The sequence below is a fragment of the Coregonus lavaretus genome (assembly GCF_964263955.1).
Source record: "Coregonus lavaretus genome assembly, contig: HAP1_SCAFFOLD_230, whole genome shotgun sequence".
Lineage (NCBI taxonomy): Eukaryota > Metazoa > Chordata > Actinopteri > Salmoniformes > Salmonidae > Coregonus > Coregonus lavaretus.
This window is the reverse complement of record NW_028157598.1, coordinates 501,962-516,041: the sequence shown is the minus strand read 5'-3', so window position 1 is coordinate 516,041 and position 14,080 is coordinate 501,962. Positions and strand designations below refer to the sequence as shown.

At 41.6% G+C, this 14,080-nt stretch overlaps 1 protein-coding gene across 1 annotated transcript in view; it reads left to right on the top strand.

Moving 5' to 3' along the window:
* LOC311125209 (uncharacterized protein) overlaps nucleotides 1–13,662 on the top strand; it is a gene marked incomplete at its 3' end in the record, with an annotated part of 49,276 nt that extends 35,614 nt beyond the window's left edge. Inside the window, exons 2-6 of the mRNA XM_084199262.1 lie at nucleotides 1,506–1,670; nucleotides 1,756–1,888; nucleotides 7,300–7,481; nucleotides 7,902–8,105; nucleotides 13,654–13,662. Coding sequence (XP_084055388.1) covers nucleotides 1,506–1,670; nucleotides 1,756–1,888; nucleotides 7,300–7,481; nucleotides 7,902–8,105; nucleotides 13,654–13,662 — 693 coding nt within the window. The remainder of the gene's footprint in view (nucleotides 1–1,505; nucleotides 1,671–1,755; nucleotides 1,889–7,299; nucleotides 7,482–7,901; nucleotides 8,106–13,653) is intronic.
* Nucleotides 13,663–14,080: the final 418 nt, after the last annotated feature.

Genomic DNA, 14,080 nt, shown 5'->3' with positions numbered 1-14,080 from the left:
ACACTAATGATCGCCTTCATGTTCCTGTTCAACACTAATGACAGCCTTCATGTTCCTGTTCAACACTAATGACAGCCTTCATGTTCCTGTTCAACACTAATGACAGCCGTCATGTTCCTGTTCAACACTAATGACAGCCTTCATGTTCCTGTTCAACACTAATGACAGCCGTCATGTTCCTGTTCAACACTAATGACAGCCTTCATGTTCAACACTAATGACAGCCTTCATGTTCCTGTTCAACACTAATGACAGCCTTCATGTTTCTGTTCAATACTAATGACAGCCTTCATGTTCCTGTTCAACACTAATGACAGCCTTCATGTTCCTGTTCAACACTAATGATAGCCTTCATGTTCCTGTTCAACACTAATGACAGCCTTCATGTTCCTGTTCAACACGAATGATAGCCTTCATGTTCCTGTTCAACACTAATGATAGCCTTCATGTTCCTGTTCAACGCTAATGACAGCCTTCATGTTCCTGTTCAACACTAATGACAGCCTTCATGTTCCTGTTCAACACCAATGACAGCCTTCATGTTCCTGCTCAACACTAACGACAGCCTTCATGTTCCTGTTCAACACTAATGACAGCCTTCATGTTCCTGTTCAACACTAATGACAGCCTTCATGTTCCTGTTCAACACTAATGACAGCCTTCATGTTCCTGTTCAACACTAATGACAGCCTTCATGTTCCTGTTCAACACTAATTACATGCTTTTTTTCATTCAAACTGGCAGAACGGGTGTTGTATGTGGAGGATGAGGGCTGCAGTAGGTATCTCAGATAGGGGGTAACACCACCTTGTCTGTTTCCAGATGTTTAAACTATTCATGCTAATCAGTATGATACAATACAATAATATTATTTAATGAAAGAAATGAAATACAAATCGTTTCGAAATAAAATAAACTTCTCTCAACTGCGTTACCCACTCCAGTCGGCAGATGGCGATGTGCGTTTTTCAGGAGATGCCTACCAGTGTGACGTGTAATCTAGTGGACGGGACGTTTCTTCCACAACAACAGCTAATCAGCAACCTCGAAATATTGGAGCTCTTTAGACGCCTTTGTCGTGTATATTAGCCACTGTGTTTTAAACACACTTCTGTCGTCTAGTTAGTTATCCCATTTAATTCCATATTTACGTTGTTACTCATCTAGCTAGCTGGTTAACTTAACAGTAGTACTCGGCTGGTCGCTAACTAGCTAGCTAACATCCCCGACCAGCTACTCCACCAGCTGCTAAAGAAGAGGAGGTAGTGAAAGAGGAGGAGGAGGAAGAGGAGGGTGTTACAATACAAAAACAAGTAGAGGGTGAGGCTGTTACCGTGAAAGAAGAAGAGAAAGACGTTACAGTGAAAGAAGAGGAAGACGCGTTCAGAGTGAAAGAGGAGGAAGATGTTACAGTGAAAGAAGAGGAAGACGCGTTCAGAGTGAAAGAGGAGGAGGATGTTACAGTGAAAGAAGAGGAAGACGCGTTCAGAGTGAAAGAGGAGGAGGATGTTACAGTGAAAGAAGAGGAAGACGCGTTCAGAGTGAAAGAGGGTGAAGCTGTTACCGTGAAAGAAGAAGAGAAAGACGTTACAGTGAAAGAAGAGGAAGACGCGTTCAGAGTGAAAGAGGAGGAGGATGTTACAGTGAAAGAAGAGGAAGACGCGTTCAGGGTGAAAGAGGAGGAGGATGTTAGCTACCGTGAAAGAAGAAGAGGAGGAAGAGAAGGATGCCGTTTTTGGAATGAAGGAGGAGGAGGAGAAGGAGGAGATGACCGTCACAGTGAAAGAAGAGGAAGACGTTTTTGGAGTTAAGGAGGAAGGGGAGATTACTGTCACATTGGAGGAGGAAGAAGAAGAAGAACAGAAGACTGGAGATCTGATTAACACCAGTAAATACAGTGAGCACTATCTTAAAAACAGGGGCGCAAACTCTGCAGTTGTAATTAGTCAACTAATGTGTGGTTTTAAAATGTCATTCTACACTTGGATATGTTGTTCTGTACTGTAGGAATTGATCAAGCGTGGAGGCGTCAACAAAATGTTAATAGAACAAATGCTTTTATTTTTCACAACATTTTTAAACGTCGCTGAATATCTCTTTCTGTAGTGCTTTGCTCAGTCTCTATACGCGACATCCCATGACAGCAAAGTTATAATTTTTTAAAAACATGATTAAATATCAATGGTGTTAGTATTAGGTCCATAGTTTTTCAGTTATAAGTTAGGCAGACTGATCTGATTTGAAATCTCTTATGATACCATATCATATATTACAGCCAACTCATGTCTGATTTAAAATGATAAAAGAGGACACAACCAAGACAAGGAATTATTATTTTTTATCTGGATTAAATGTTCTAAAAATACTGGCCACCGGTTATTTGAATTTAAGCAATAAGGCGTGAGAACCTGTGGATTATCATAAATAACACAACTAAGGGCTGTTCTTAAGCATGAGGTGAAGAGCAGTGCTTCACCAGAACATGGGTTTGACTGCCTTCATTCTTTCATAAAACAGTTTTATTTTTTAAAAAGATGAACAACATGTTTTCATTAACTTTATTTTATTGAGTAAATGCATTTTATTTATCCTTCATGACCGGTGTAGATTGCGTTGTGTTTTGATCAGCCAACAGATGGCCAAGGAATCAGGGTTGGTCTAATGATGTTTTATTATCTGATAAAGAAACCCAACATATGACAGGTGTAGATTGCCACTGCGTTGTGTTTTGATCAGCCAATAGATGGCCAAGGAATCAGGGTTGGTCTAATGATGTTTTATTATCTGATAAAGAAACCAACATATGACAGGTGTAGATTGCCACTGCGTTGTTTTTAGATCTGCCAACAGATGGCCAAGAAATCAGGGTTGGTCTAATTATGTTTTATTATCTGATAAAGAAACCCAACATATGACAGGTGTAGATTGCCACTGCGTTGTGTTTTGATCAGCCAACAGATGGCCAAGGAATCAGGGTTGGTCTAATGATGTTTTGTTATCTGATAAAGAAACCGACATATGACAGGTGTAGATTGCCACTGCGTTGTTTTTAGATCTGCCAACAGATGGCCAAGGAATCAGGGTTGGTCTAATGATGTTTTATTATCTGATAAAGAAACCAACATATGACAGGTGTAGATTGCCACTGCGTTGTTTTTAGATCTGCCAACAGATGGCCAAGGAATCAGGGTTGGTCTAATGATGTTTTATTATCTGATAAAGAAACCAACATATGACAGGTGTAGATTGCCACTGCGTTGTTTTTAGATCTGCCAACAGATGGCCAAGGAATCAGGGTTGGTCTAATGATGTTTTATTATCTAATAAAGAAACCAACATATGACAGGTGTAGATTGCCACTGTGTTGTTTTTAGATCTGCCAACAGATGGCCAAGGGATGTTGCTTCCAGAGGTAGTTGGAAATCGTAGTGAATGTTGCAACCGTGGACAGACAATTTTTTGGCGCTACGCACTACAGTTCTCGCCGGTCCCGTTCTGTGAGCTTGTGTGGCCCACACACATATATATATACATACATACATACAGTGCATTCGGAAAGTATTCAGACCCCTTGACCTTTTCCACATTTTGTTACGTTACAGCTTTATTGTAAAATTGATTAAATAACGTTTTTCCTCATCAATCTACTCACAGAACCCTGTAATGACAAATCAAAAACAGGTTTTTAGAAATTGTAGCAAATGTATTAAAAATAAAAATCTGAAATACCTTATTTACATAAGTATTCAGACCCTTTGCTATGAGACTCGAAATTGAGCTCAGGTACATCCTGTTTCCATTGATCATCCCTGATATGTTTCTACAACTTGATTGGAGTCCACCTGTGATAAATTCAATTGATTGGACATGATTTGGAAAGGCACACACCTGTCTATATAAGGTCCCACAGTTGACAGTGCATGTCAGAGCAAAAACCAAGCCATGAGGTCGAAGGAATTGTCCGTAGAGCTCCGAGACAGGATTGTGTCGAGGCACAGATCTGTGGAAGGGTACCAAATAATTTCTGCAGCATTGAAGAACTCCAAGAACAGAGTGGCCACCATCATTCTTAAATGGGAGAAGTTTGGAACCACCAAGACTCTTCCTAGAGCTGGCTGCCCGTTCAAACTGCGCAATCAGGGGAGAAGGGCCTTGGTCAGGGAGGTGACCAAGAATCCGATGGTCACTCTGACAGAGCTCCAGAGTTCCTCTGTGGAGATGGGAGAACATTCCAGAAGGACAACCATCTCTGCAGCACTCCTCCAAGCAGGCCTTTATGGTAGAGTGGCCAGACGGAAGCCACTCCTCAGTAAAAGGCACATGACAATCCGCTTGGAGTTTGCCAAAAGGCACCTAAAGGACTCTCAGACCATGAGAAACAAGATTCTCTGATCTGATGAAACCAAGATTGAACTCTTTGGCCTGAATGCCAAGCATCACGTCTGGAGGAAACCTGGCACCATCCCTACAGTGAAGCATGGTGGTGGCAGCATCATGCTGTGGGGATGTTTTTCAGCGGCAGGGACTGGGAGACTAGTCAGTATCGAGGGAAAGATGAACGGAGCAAAGTACTGAGAGATCCTTGATGAAACCTGCTCCAGAGCGCTCAGGACCTCAGACTGGGGCGAAGGTTCACCTTCCAACAGGACAACAACCCTAAGCACACAGCCAAGACAACGCAGGAGTGACTTCAGGACAAGTCTCTGAATAACCTTGAGTGGCCCAGCCAGAGCCCGGACTTGAACCCGATCGAACATCTCTGGAGAGACCTGAAAATAGCTGTGCAGCGACGCTCCCCATCCAACCTGACAGAGCTTGAGAGGATCTGCAGAGAAGAATGGGAGAAACTCCCCAAATACAGCTGTGCCAAGCTTGTAGCGTCATACCCAAGAAGACTCGAGGCTGTAATCGCTGCCAAAGGTGATTCAACAAAGTACTGAGTAAAGGGTCTGAATACTTATGTAAATGTTATATTTACGTTTTGTATTTTTAATAAATTAGCAAACATTTCTAAAAACCAGTTTTTGCTTTGTCATTATGGGGTATTGTGTGTAGATTGATGAGGGGGGGAACAATTAAATTTAGAATAAGGTTGTAACGTAACAAAATGTGGAAAAAGTCAAAGGGTCTGAATACTTTCCAAATGCACTGTATATAATAAAACAACTATAGAAGCACACTGGTTGGTCATTCTGTTGGTATAGTTTCTAGCCAAGCACACTGGTTGGTCATTCTGTTGGTATAGTTTCTAGCCAAGCACACTGGTTGGTCATTCTGTTGGTATAGTTTCTAGCAAAGCACACTGGTTGTTCATTCTGTTGGCATAGTTTCTAGCAAAGGACACTGGTTGTTTTTTTCTAAACAGAAATGGTTGCTATGCAGGCTGGCTAACGTTCTTCTCTCTTGCTAGCTAGCCAACTAAAGCTAACTCAGTCACATCAACCTCTGCAGCTGGATGACAGCAACTAGATGGATTGTATTTTTGCTAGCTAGACAACTAAAGCTAACTCAGGCCGCAGCTGACCAATAAATATTCACGTGGGTGTGGTCTGTCACATGAATGCATATAAATCAGTCAGGGATATTCGTATCGTAAGAACTTGGTACACATCATTTCTTGGTGGAACAGAAAACCCATTTATTATTATACTCAAAGGTTTGTCACACAGTTATTTTGTTGTTGAATGGTAAAGAAAGCAAAAATCCAGGTAAACATAGACCGGTCCGAGTTGATATTGATGGTAAAACAGGTTCTAATTGATATTGATGGTAAAACAGGTTCCAGTTGATATTGATGGTAAAACAGGTCCCAGTTGATATTGATGGTAAAACAGGTTCTAATTGATATTGATGGTAAAACAGGTTCTAATTGATATTGATGGTGAAACAGGTTCTAATTGATATTGATGGTAAAACAGGTTCTAATTTATATTGATGGTAAAACAGGTTCCAATTGATATTGATGGTGAAACAGGTTCTACTTGATATTGATGGTAAAACAGGTTCTCATTTATATTGATGGTAAAACAGGTTCTAATTGATATTGATGGTAAAACAGGTTCTAATTGATATTGATGGTAAAACAGGTTCTAATTGATATTGATGGTTAAACAGGTTCCTATTGATATTGATGGTAAAACAGGTTCCAATTGATATTGATGGTAAAACAGGTTCTAATTGATATTGATGTAAAACAGGTTCTAATTGATATTGATGGTAAAACAGGTTCCTATTGATATTGATGGTAAAACAGGTTCCAGTTGATATTGATGGTAAAACAGGTTCTAATTGATATTGATGGTAAAACGGGTTCCAATTGATATTGATGGTAAAACAGGTTCCAGTTGATATTGATGGTAAAACAGGTTCCAGTTGATATTGATGGTAAAACAGGTTCTAATTGATATTGATGGTAAAACGGGTTCCAATTGATATTGATGGTAAAACAGGTTCCAGTTGATATTGATGGTAAAACAGGTTCCAATTGATATTGATGGTAAAACAGGTTCCAGTTGATATTGATGGTAAAACAGGTTCCAATTGATATTGATGGTAAAACAGGTTCCAGTTGATATTGATGGTAAAACAGGTTCCAATTGATATTGATGGTAAAACGGGTTCCAATTGATATTGATGGTAAAACAGGTTCCAGTTGATATTGATGGTAAAACAGGTTCCAATTGATATTGATGGTAAAACAGGTTCCAATTGATATTGATGGTAAAACAGGTTCTAATTGATATTGATGGTAAAACAGGTTCCAGTTGATATTGATGTAAAACAAACTAAAGTGATGATGAGAGTAAAAAGGGTGAAATAAATGGAAATAAAATAAAAACATTTAAACATTTAAAAAATCGATTTCTATCCAATATTAAATCACCAAAATAAGTTCTATACTAATGTTATTTTACATACAAAATGGTTCTAACACTTGCAGACGTCGGAGAGACAGAGGTTTATACAAATCATTTCTGTTACAAACCAACTGCTAGACTAGAAACATGGGGTAATAATGACTAGATGATTGTTTCCAGTGGAGATTAGTTTATGAATTGCCTGGCCGGGGCTGTGGGACAGTGGATGTGTAGGAATAATTCAAATAGAACTGTTAACAGCCATTACCCATGGATTATCGTAGATAACTAATGCTATCAACCAATCAGCATCCAGGATGCAAATGTCCTATTTTATAATGAGGGATCTAGTCTGGATTAAACCTCATAGGAAGACAGTTTTATCATGTGGAGGTTTCATTCAGGTCTCTGTTTAACTAGATACTATGTTTGTCTTTGACAGGAGAGAGACCTGACTCTCACTCTGACAGCGGGAAGAGTCCTACAGCGGAACCAGACCCAGAGACGCCCAAACCAGCAGGACGACATCACTGTTCCCAGTGTAATATGAGTTTTAAGTGGTTATGGAAACTGAAAATCCATGATAGAACACACACAGGAGAGAAGCCTTCCCAATGTTCCCAGTGTGGAAAGGGTTTTACACGGTTAGGGAACCTGAAAAGGCATGAGAGAACACACACAGGAGAGAAGCCTTTCCAATGTTCCCAGTGTGGAAAGAGTTTTACACGGTTAGGGAGCCTGAAAGAACATAAAATAATACACACAGGAGAGAAGCCTTTCCAATGCTCCCAGTGTGGAAAGGGATTCAGGTGGTTAGGAAACCTGAAAAAGCATGAAACGATACACAAAGGGGAGACATCTTACCATTGCTCTCTGTGTGGAAAGGATTTTACCAAGTTAAGGAACCTAATAAAACATACAAAATTACACACAGGAGAGAAGCCTTTCCAATGTTCCCAGTGTGGGAAGGGTTTTACACGGTTAGGGAATCTGAAGGACCATAAGAGAATACACACAGGAGAGAAGCCTTTCCAATGTTCCCAGTGTGGAAAGAGTTTTACACGGTTACGGAGCCTGAAAGAACATCAATTAATACACACTGGAGAGAAGCATTTCCAATGTTCCCAGTGTGGAAAGGGTTTTACCCTGTTAGGGAACCTGAAAAAGCATGAGAGAACACACACAGGAGAGAAGCCTTTCCAATGCTCCCAGTGTGGAAACAGTTTTACACAGTTAGGGAGCCTGAAGGTCCATGAAAGGACACACACAGGGGAGACATCTTACCATTGTCCTCTGTGTGGAAAGAATTTTACCAAGTTAGGGAACCTAAAAAAACATAAACAATTACACACAGGAGAGAAACCTTTTCAATGCTCCCAGTGTGGAAAGGGTTTTACACGGTTAGGGAATCTGAAAGATCATAAAAGAACACACACAGGAGAGAAGCCTTTCCAATGCTCCCAGTGTGGAAACAGTTTTACACGGTTAGGGAACCTGAAAAAGCATGAGAGAACACACAAAGGGGAGACATCTTACCATTGCTCTCTGTGTGGAAAGGATTTTACCAAGTTAGGGAACCTAAAAAAACATGAAAAATTACACACAGGAAAGAAGCCTTTCCAATGCTCCCAGTGTGGAAAGGGTTTTACACGGTTAGGGAACCTGAAGGACCATAAAAGAATACACACAAGAGAGAAGCCTTTTCAATGTTCCCAGTGTAAAAAGGGTTTTACCCAGTTAGGGAACCTGAAAAGGCATGAGAGAATACACACAGGAGAGAAGTCTCTCCATTGTTCCCAGTGTGGAAAGGGTTTTACCCAGTTAGGGAACCTGAAAAGGCATGAGAGAACACACACAGTCTTAACAATGACCCTAGGAGTTGGAAATGGTTCGGAGAACAGAACATAAAACCGCATAAGAACAAAAAATATTGAGGAACAGAAACAGAACCGGGAAAGAAAGCATTGTCACTCGTTAATTAGTGGTCCTCTGTAGCTCAGCTGGTAGAGCACGGCGCTTGTAACGCCAAGGTAGTGGGTTCGATCCCCGGGACCACCCATACGTAAAAATGTATGCATGCATGACTGTAAGTCGCTTTGGATAAAAGCGTCTGCTAAATGGCATATTATATTATATTATATTAATAACATTGTTTTAAAGCAGCCGTCCAGTGAAAATCTCACTTTTAAAAGTTCATATTCTGTTAACTCATCCAAATAAACGTTGTTGAGTCATCCTATACTCGTATTTGTGGCCAAAGTATAAATTCACACTTCAAAAACCCTTTGAACTTCTCAAACTATTTCCTCATAGAACATGATGTCATCTCCCTGAGGAGGATGAGCTGGCCAATCAGCGGTCTAAAGGAGGATGAGCTGGCCAATCAGCGGTCTAAAGGAGGATGAGCTGGCCAATCAGCGGTCTAAAGGAGGATGAGCTGGCCAATCAGCGTTCTAAAGGAGGATGAGCTGGCCAATCAGCGTTCTAAAGGAGGATGAGCTGGCCAATCAGCGTTCTAAAGGAGGATGAGCTGGCCAATCAGCGGTCTAAAGGAGGATGAGCTGGCCAATCAGCGGTCTAAAGGAGGATGAGCTGGCCAATCAGCGTTCTAAAGGAGGATGAGCTGGCCAATCAGCGTTCTAAAGGAGGATGAGCTGGCCAATCAGCGTTCTAAAGGAGGATGAGCTGGCCAATCAGCGTTCTAAAGGAGGATGAGCTGGCCAATCAGCGTTCTAAAGGAGGATGAGCTGGCCAATCAGCGGTCTAAAGGAGGATGAGCTGGCCAATCAGCGTTCTAAAGGAGGATGAGCTGGCCAATCAGCGTTCTAAAGGAGGATGATCTGGCCAATCAGCGTTCTAAAGGAGGATGAGCTGGCCAATCAGCGTTCTAAAGGAGGATGAGCTGGCCAATCAGTGGTCTAAAGGAGGATGAGCTGGCCAATCAGTGGTCTAAAGGAGGATGAGCTGGCCAATCAGTGGTCTACTCGCGTTCATATTTTTCATGACCGATATACACCCACACCATTCCTCCATAGCAAACTGCTCTGTCCACATGTAAACAACTAGCTGGCCCGCTCCATAGCAAACTGCTCTGTCCACATGTAAACAACTAGCTGGCCAGCTCCATAGCAATCTGCTCTGTCCACATGTAAACAACTAGCTGGCCCCCTCCATAGCAATCTGCTCTGTCCACATGTAAACAACTAGCTGGCCCCCTCCATAGCAATCTGCTCTGTCCACATGTAAACAACTAGCTGGCCCCCTCCATAGCAATCTGCTCTGTCCACATGTAAACAACTAGCTGGCCCCCTCCATAGCAATCTGCTCTGTCCACATGTAAACAACTAGCTGGCCAGCTCCATAGCAATCTGCTCTGGCCACATGTAAACAACTAGCTGGCTCCCTCCATAGCAATCTGCTCTGTCCACATGTAAACAACTAGCTGGCCAGCTCCATAGCAATCTGCTCTGGCCACACTGATTGGTGAATAATTGAATGAGCTAAATGTAAAAAATGTGAATTTCAAAGGTTAAAAAAGGAACAGAAAGGAACGATATCAATCGGTACTTTTTGGGGGGTTTGAACCAGTTCAGAACTTTTTTGAAAAAAATAGTGGTGCTCTTCAGAACAAAACAATTGGAATAAAATGTTGGTTACAACCCCTGGGGTGTATTCATTCCAAAACGTTTCTTAAATGGAGTGAAACGGGGAGGGACTTACCAGAATTTGTCCAATAGAAACTCGAAACAGTTGCAAAATGTTCTGTTGTGCAATAGAATAGAATCTGCAAATGTTTTACCCAGTTAGGGAGTCTGGAAATGCTCGAGTAGGCGCACACAGGAGAAAAAGCCTTTCCAATGTCCCACTGTGGAAAGAGTTTTACCCAGTTATGGAATCTGAAAACACATGAGAGGGCACACACAGGATAGGATAAGAAATACCACTGCTCCCAGTGTGGAAAGAGTTTCAGTCAGTTAGGGAACCTAATTGTGGAAAGCGTTTCAGTCAGTTAGGGAACCTAATTGTGGAAAGACATTTTCTAGGACACAGGACCTAAATAAGAGAATAGAGGGGCTGTGTTCTGACTTGTGTTTTTGATTGAGAATTTGTTTTTGTTTAAGCCACATGAAATCATGTTTATATGAAATCTTACATTTACATTTTAGTCATTTAGCAGACGCTCTTATCCAGAGCGACTTACAGTTAGTGAATACATCTTTTTTTTTATACTGGCCCCCCGTGGGAATCGAACCCACAACCCTGGCGTTGCAAACGCCATGCTCTATCAACTGAGCTACATCCCTGCCGGCCATTCCCTCCCCTACCCTGGACGACGCTGGGCCAATTGTGCGCCGCCCATGAGTCTCCCGGTCGCGGCCGGCTGCGACAGAGCCTTACAAAAAAATGTGGCATACTTGAGTTTTTTCTTCTCGAGACATGATCATGTCTAACATCAGATTAACATTTTAAAATGTGTATTTTATTTTGATTATGATTTTGATTGATTGAATACAAGTCTAAACCCTTAGATGTCCATGAAATGATTTGGATATTTGTAGATTATTAAATAGATGAATAGAATGTGTAGCCTATTTATTGATTCTAACCTTGAAACCTCGTCAATTTAGTCGTTTTGTTTCATTGACTTAATTTGTGTTCTAGTCATCAAGCTAAAGGTGTATGAAAATGTGATGACGTTGTTCTGATAACTTTGATAAGTTGTTGACATGTGGAACATTCACTAGCTACCTCCTCAATGTTCCCAAAAGTATTATTCCACCATGTCAGAGAAAGAAAGCACAGGTGCTGATTGTAAAAAGCATTTGATTATTGCAACATATTTTTGTCTGAATATAAATCAAATGTGGAACGCCGCTAGTGGACGTTCATTACAGTGCATTCGGAAAGTATTCAGACCCATTGACTTTTTCCACATTTTGCTACGTTACAGCCTTATTCTAAAATGGATTACATTGTTGTTGTTTTTCCTCATCAATCTACACATAATACCCCAAAATGACAAATCAAAAACAGGTTTTTATACAATAAAAACTGAAATATCACATTTACATAAGTATTCAGACTCTTCACTCAGTACTTTGTTGAAGCACCTTTGGCAGCGATTACAGCCTCGAGTCTTTTTGAGTATGACGCTACAAGCTTGGCACACCTGTATTTGGGGAGTTTCTCCCATTCTTCTCTGCAGATCCTCTCAAGCTCTGTCAGGTTGGATGGGGAGCGTCGCTGCACAGCTATTTTCAGGTCTCTCCAGAGATGTTATATCGGGTTCAAGTCCGGGCTCTGGCTGGGCCACTCAAGGACATTCAGAGACTTGTCCCAAAGACACTCCTTGGCATTCGGGCCAAAGAGTTCAATCTTGGTTTCATCAGACCAGAGAATCTTGTTTCTCATGGTCTGAGTCCTTTGGGTGCCCTTTGGCAAACTCCAAGCGGGCTGTCATGTGCCTTTAACTGAGGATTGGCTTCCATCTGGCCACTACCATAAAGGCCTGATTGGTGGAGTGCTGCAGAGTTGGTTGTCCTTCTGGAAGGTTCTCCCATCTCCACAAAGGAACTCTGGAGCTCTGTCAGAGTGATCATCGGGTTCTTGGTCACCTCCCTGACCAAGGCCCTTCTCCCCCGATTGCTCAGTTTGGCCGGGCAGCCAGCTCTAGGAAGAGTCTTGGTGGTTCCAAACTTCTTCCATTTAAGAATGATGGAGGCCACTGTGTTCTTGGGCACCTTCAATGCTGCAGAAATGTTTTGGTACCCTTTCCCAGATCTGTGCCTCGACACAATCCTGTCTCGGAGCTCTACGGACAATTCCTTCGACCTCATGGCTTGGTTTTAGCTCTGACTAGGCACTGTGGGACGTTATACAGAGAGGTGTCTGCCTTTCCAAATCATGTCCAATCAATTACATTTACCACGGGTGGACTCCAATCAAGTTGTTGAAACATCTCAAGGATGATCAATGGAAACAGGATGCACCTGAGCTCAATTTTGAGTCTCATAACAAAGTGTCTGAATACTTATGTAAATAAGGTATTTCTGTTTTTAATGTTTTATCAATTAGCTAACATTTCTAAAAAACAGTTTCCACTTAGTCATTATGGGGCATTCCATAATAAACCCCAGGAAGAGTAGCTGCTGCCTTGGCAGGAACTAATGGGGATCCATAATAAACCCCAGGAAGAGTATCCGCTGCCTTGGCAGGAACTAATGGGGATCCATAATAAACCCCAGGAAGAGTAGCCGCTGCCTTGGCAGGAACTAATGGGGATCCATAATAAACCCCAGGAAGAGTAGCCGCTGCCTTGGCAGGAACTAATGGGGATCCATAATAAACCCCAGGAAGAGTAGCCGCTGCCTTGGCAGGAACTAATGGGGATCCATAATAAAGAAATACAAATACAAATACACTGAGCCATTTTCTACAATGTTTTATGAGATTGGAGAACACATTGTGAGGGATCTTAGACCATTCCTCCATACAGAATCTTTCCAGATCCTTGATATCCTTCGTCTGCTCTTATGGACTGCCCTCTTCAATTCAAACCACAGGTGTTCAATGGAATTCAAGCCCGAAGACTGAGATGGCCATTGAAAAATGTTGATTTTGGGCCCAATTAACCATTTCTTTGTGGATTTTCATGTGTGCTTGGGGTTACGGTCTTGCTGGAAGATCCACTTGCGTCCAAGTTTCAGCCTCCTGGCAGAGGCAACCAGGTCTTGGGCTAAAATATCCTGGTACCGGGTAAAGTTCATGATGCTGTTGACCTTAACATGGGCCCCAGGACAAGTAGAAGCAAAAATAGCCCCATAACATCAAAGATCCAGCACCATATTTGACAGTAGGTATGGGGTTATTTTCTGCTCATGCGTTCTCATTTCGACTCTAAACCCACCATTGGTGTGCGTTGCCAAGGAGATCTATTTTCAGCCCTTTCTCTTAGCAATTGTATTACTTTTTAAAAGAAATGTTTTGCAAACAAAATAGCAAAGTATTTGAATTAGTTATTTTTTAAAGTAATTTTTCCTCATCTTTATCAAGGGTGTCAACTGTAGGTGCCTATTTTGATAATTTTGATTATATCTGAACTAATCAATCAACACATGCTGTTCTCTGTACGTGTTGATATAATATTATTCAATGAAATAACGTTTTTTTTCTCCCCTCAACTGCGTTACCCACTCCAGACAGCAGATGGCGATGTGGGTCTT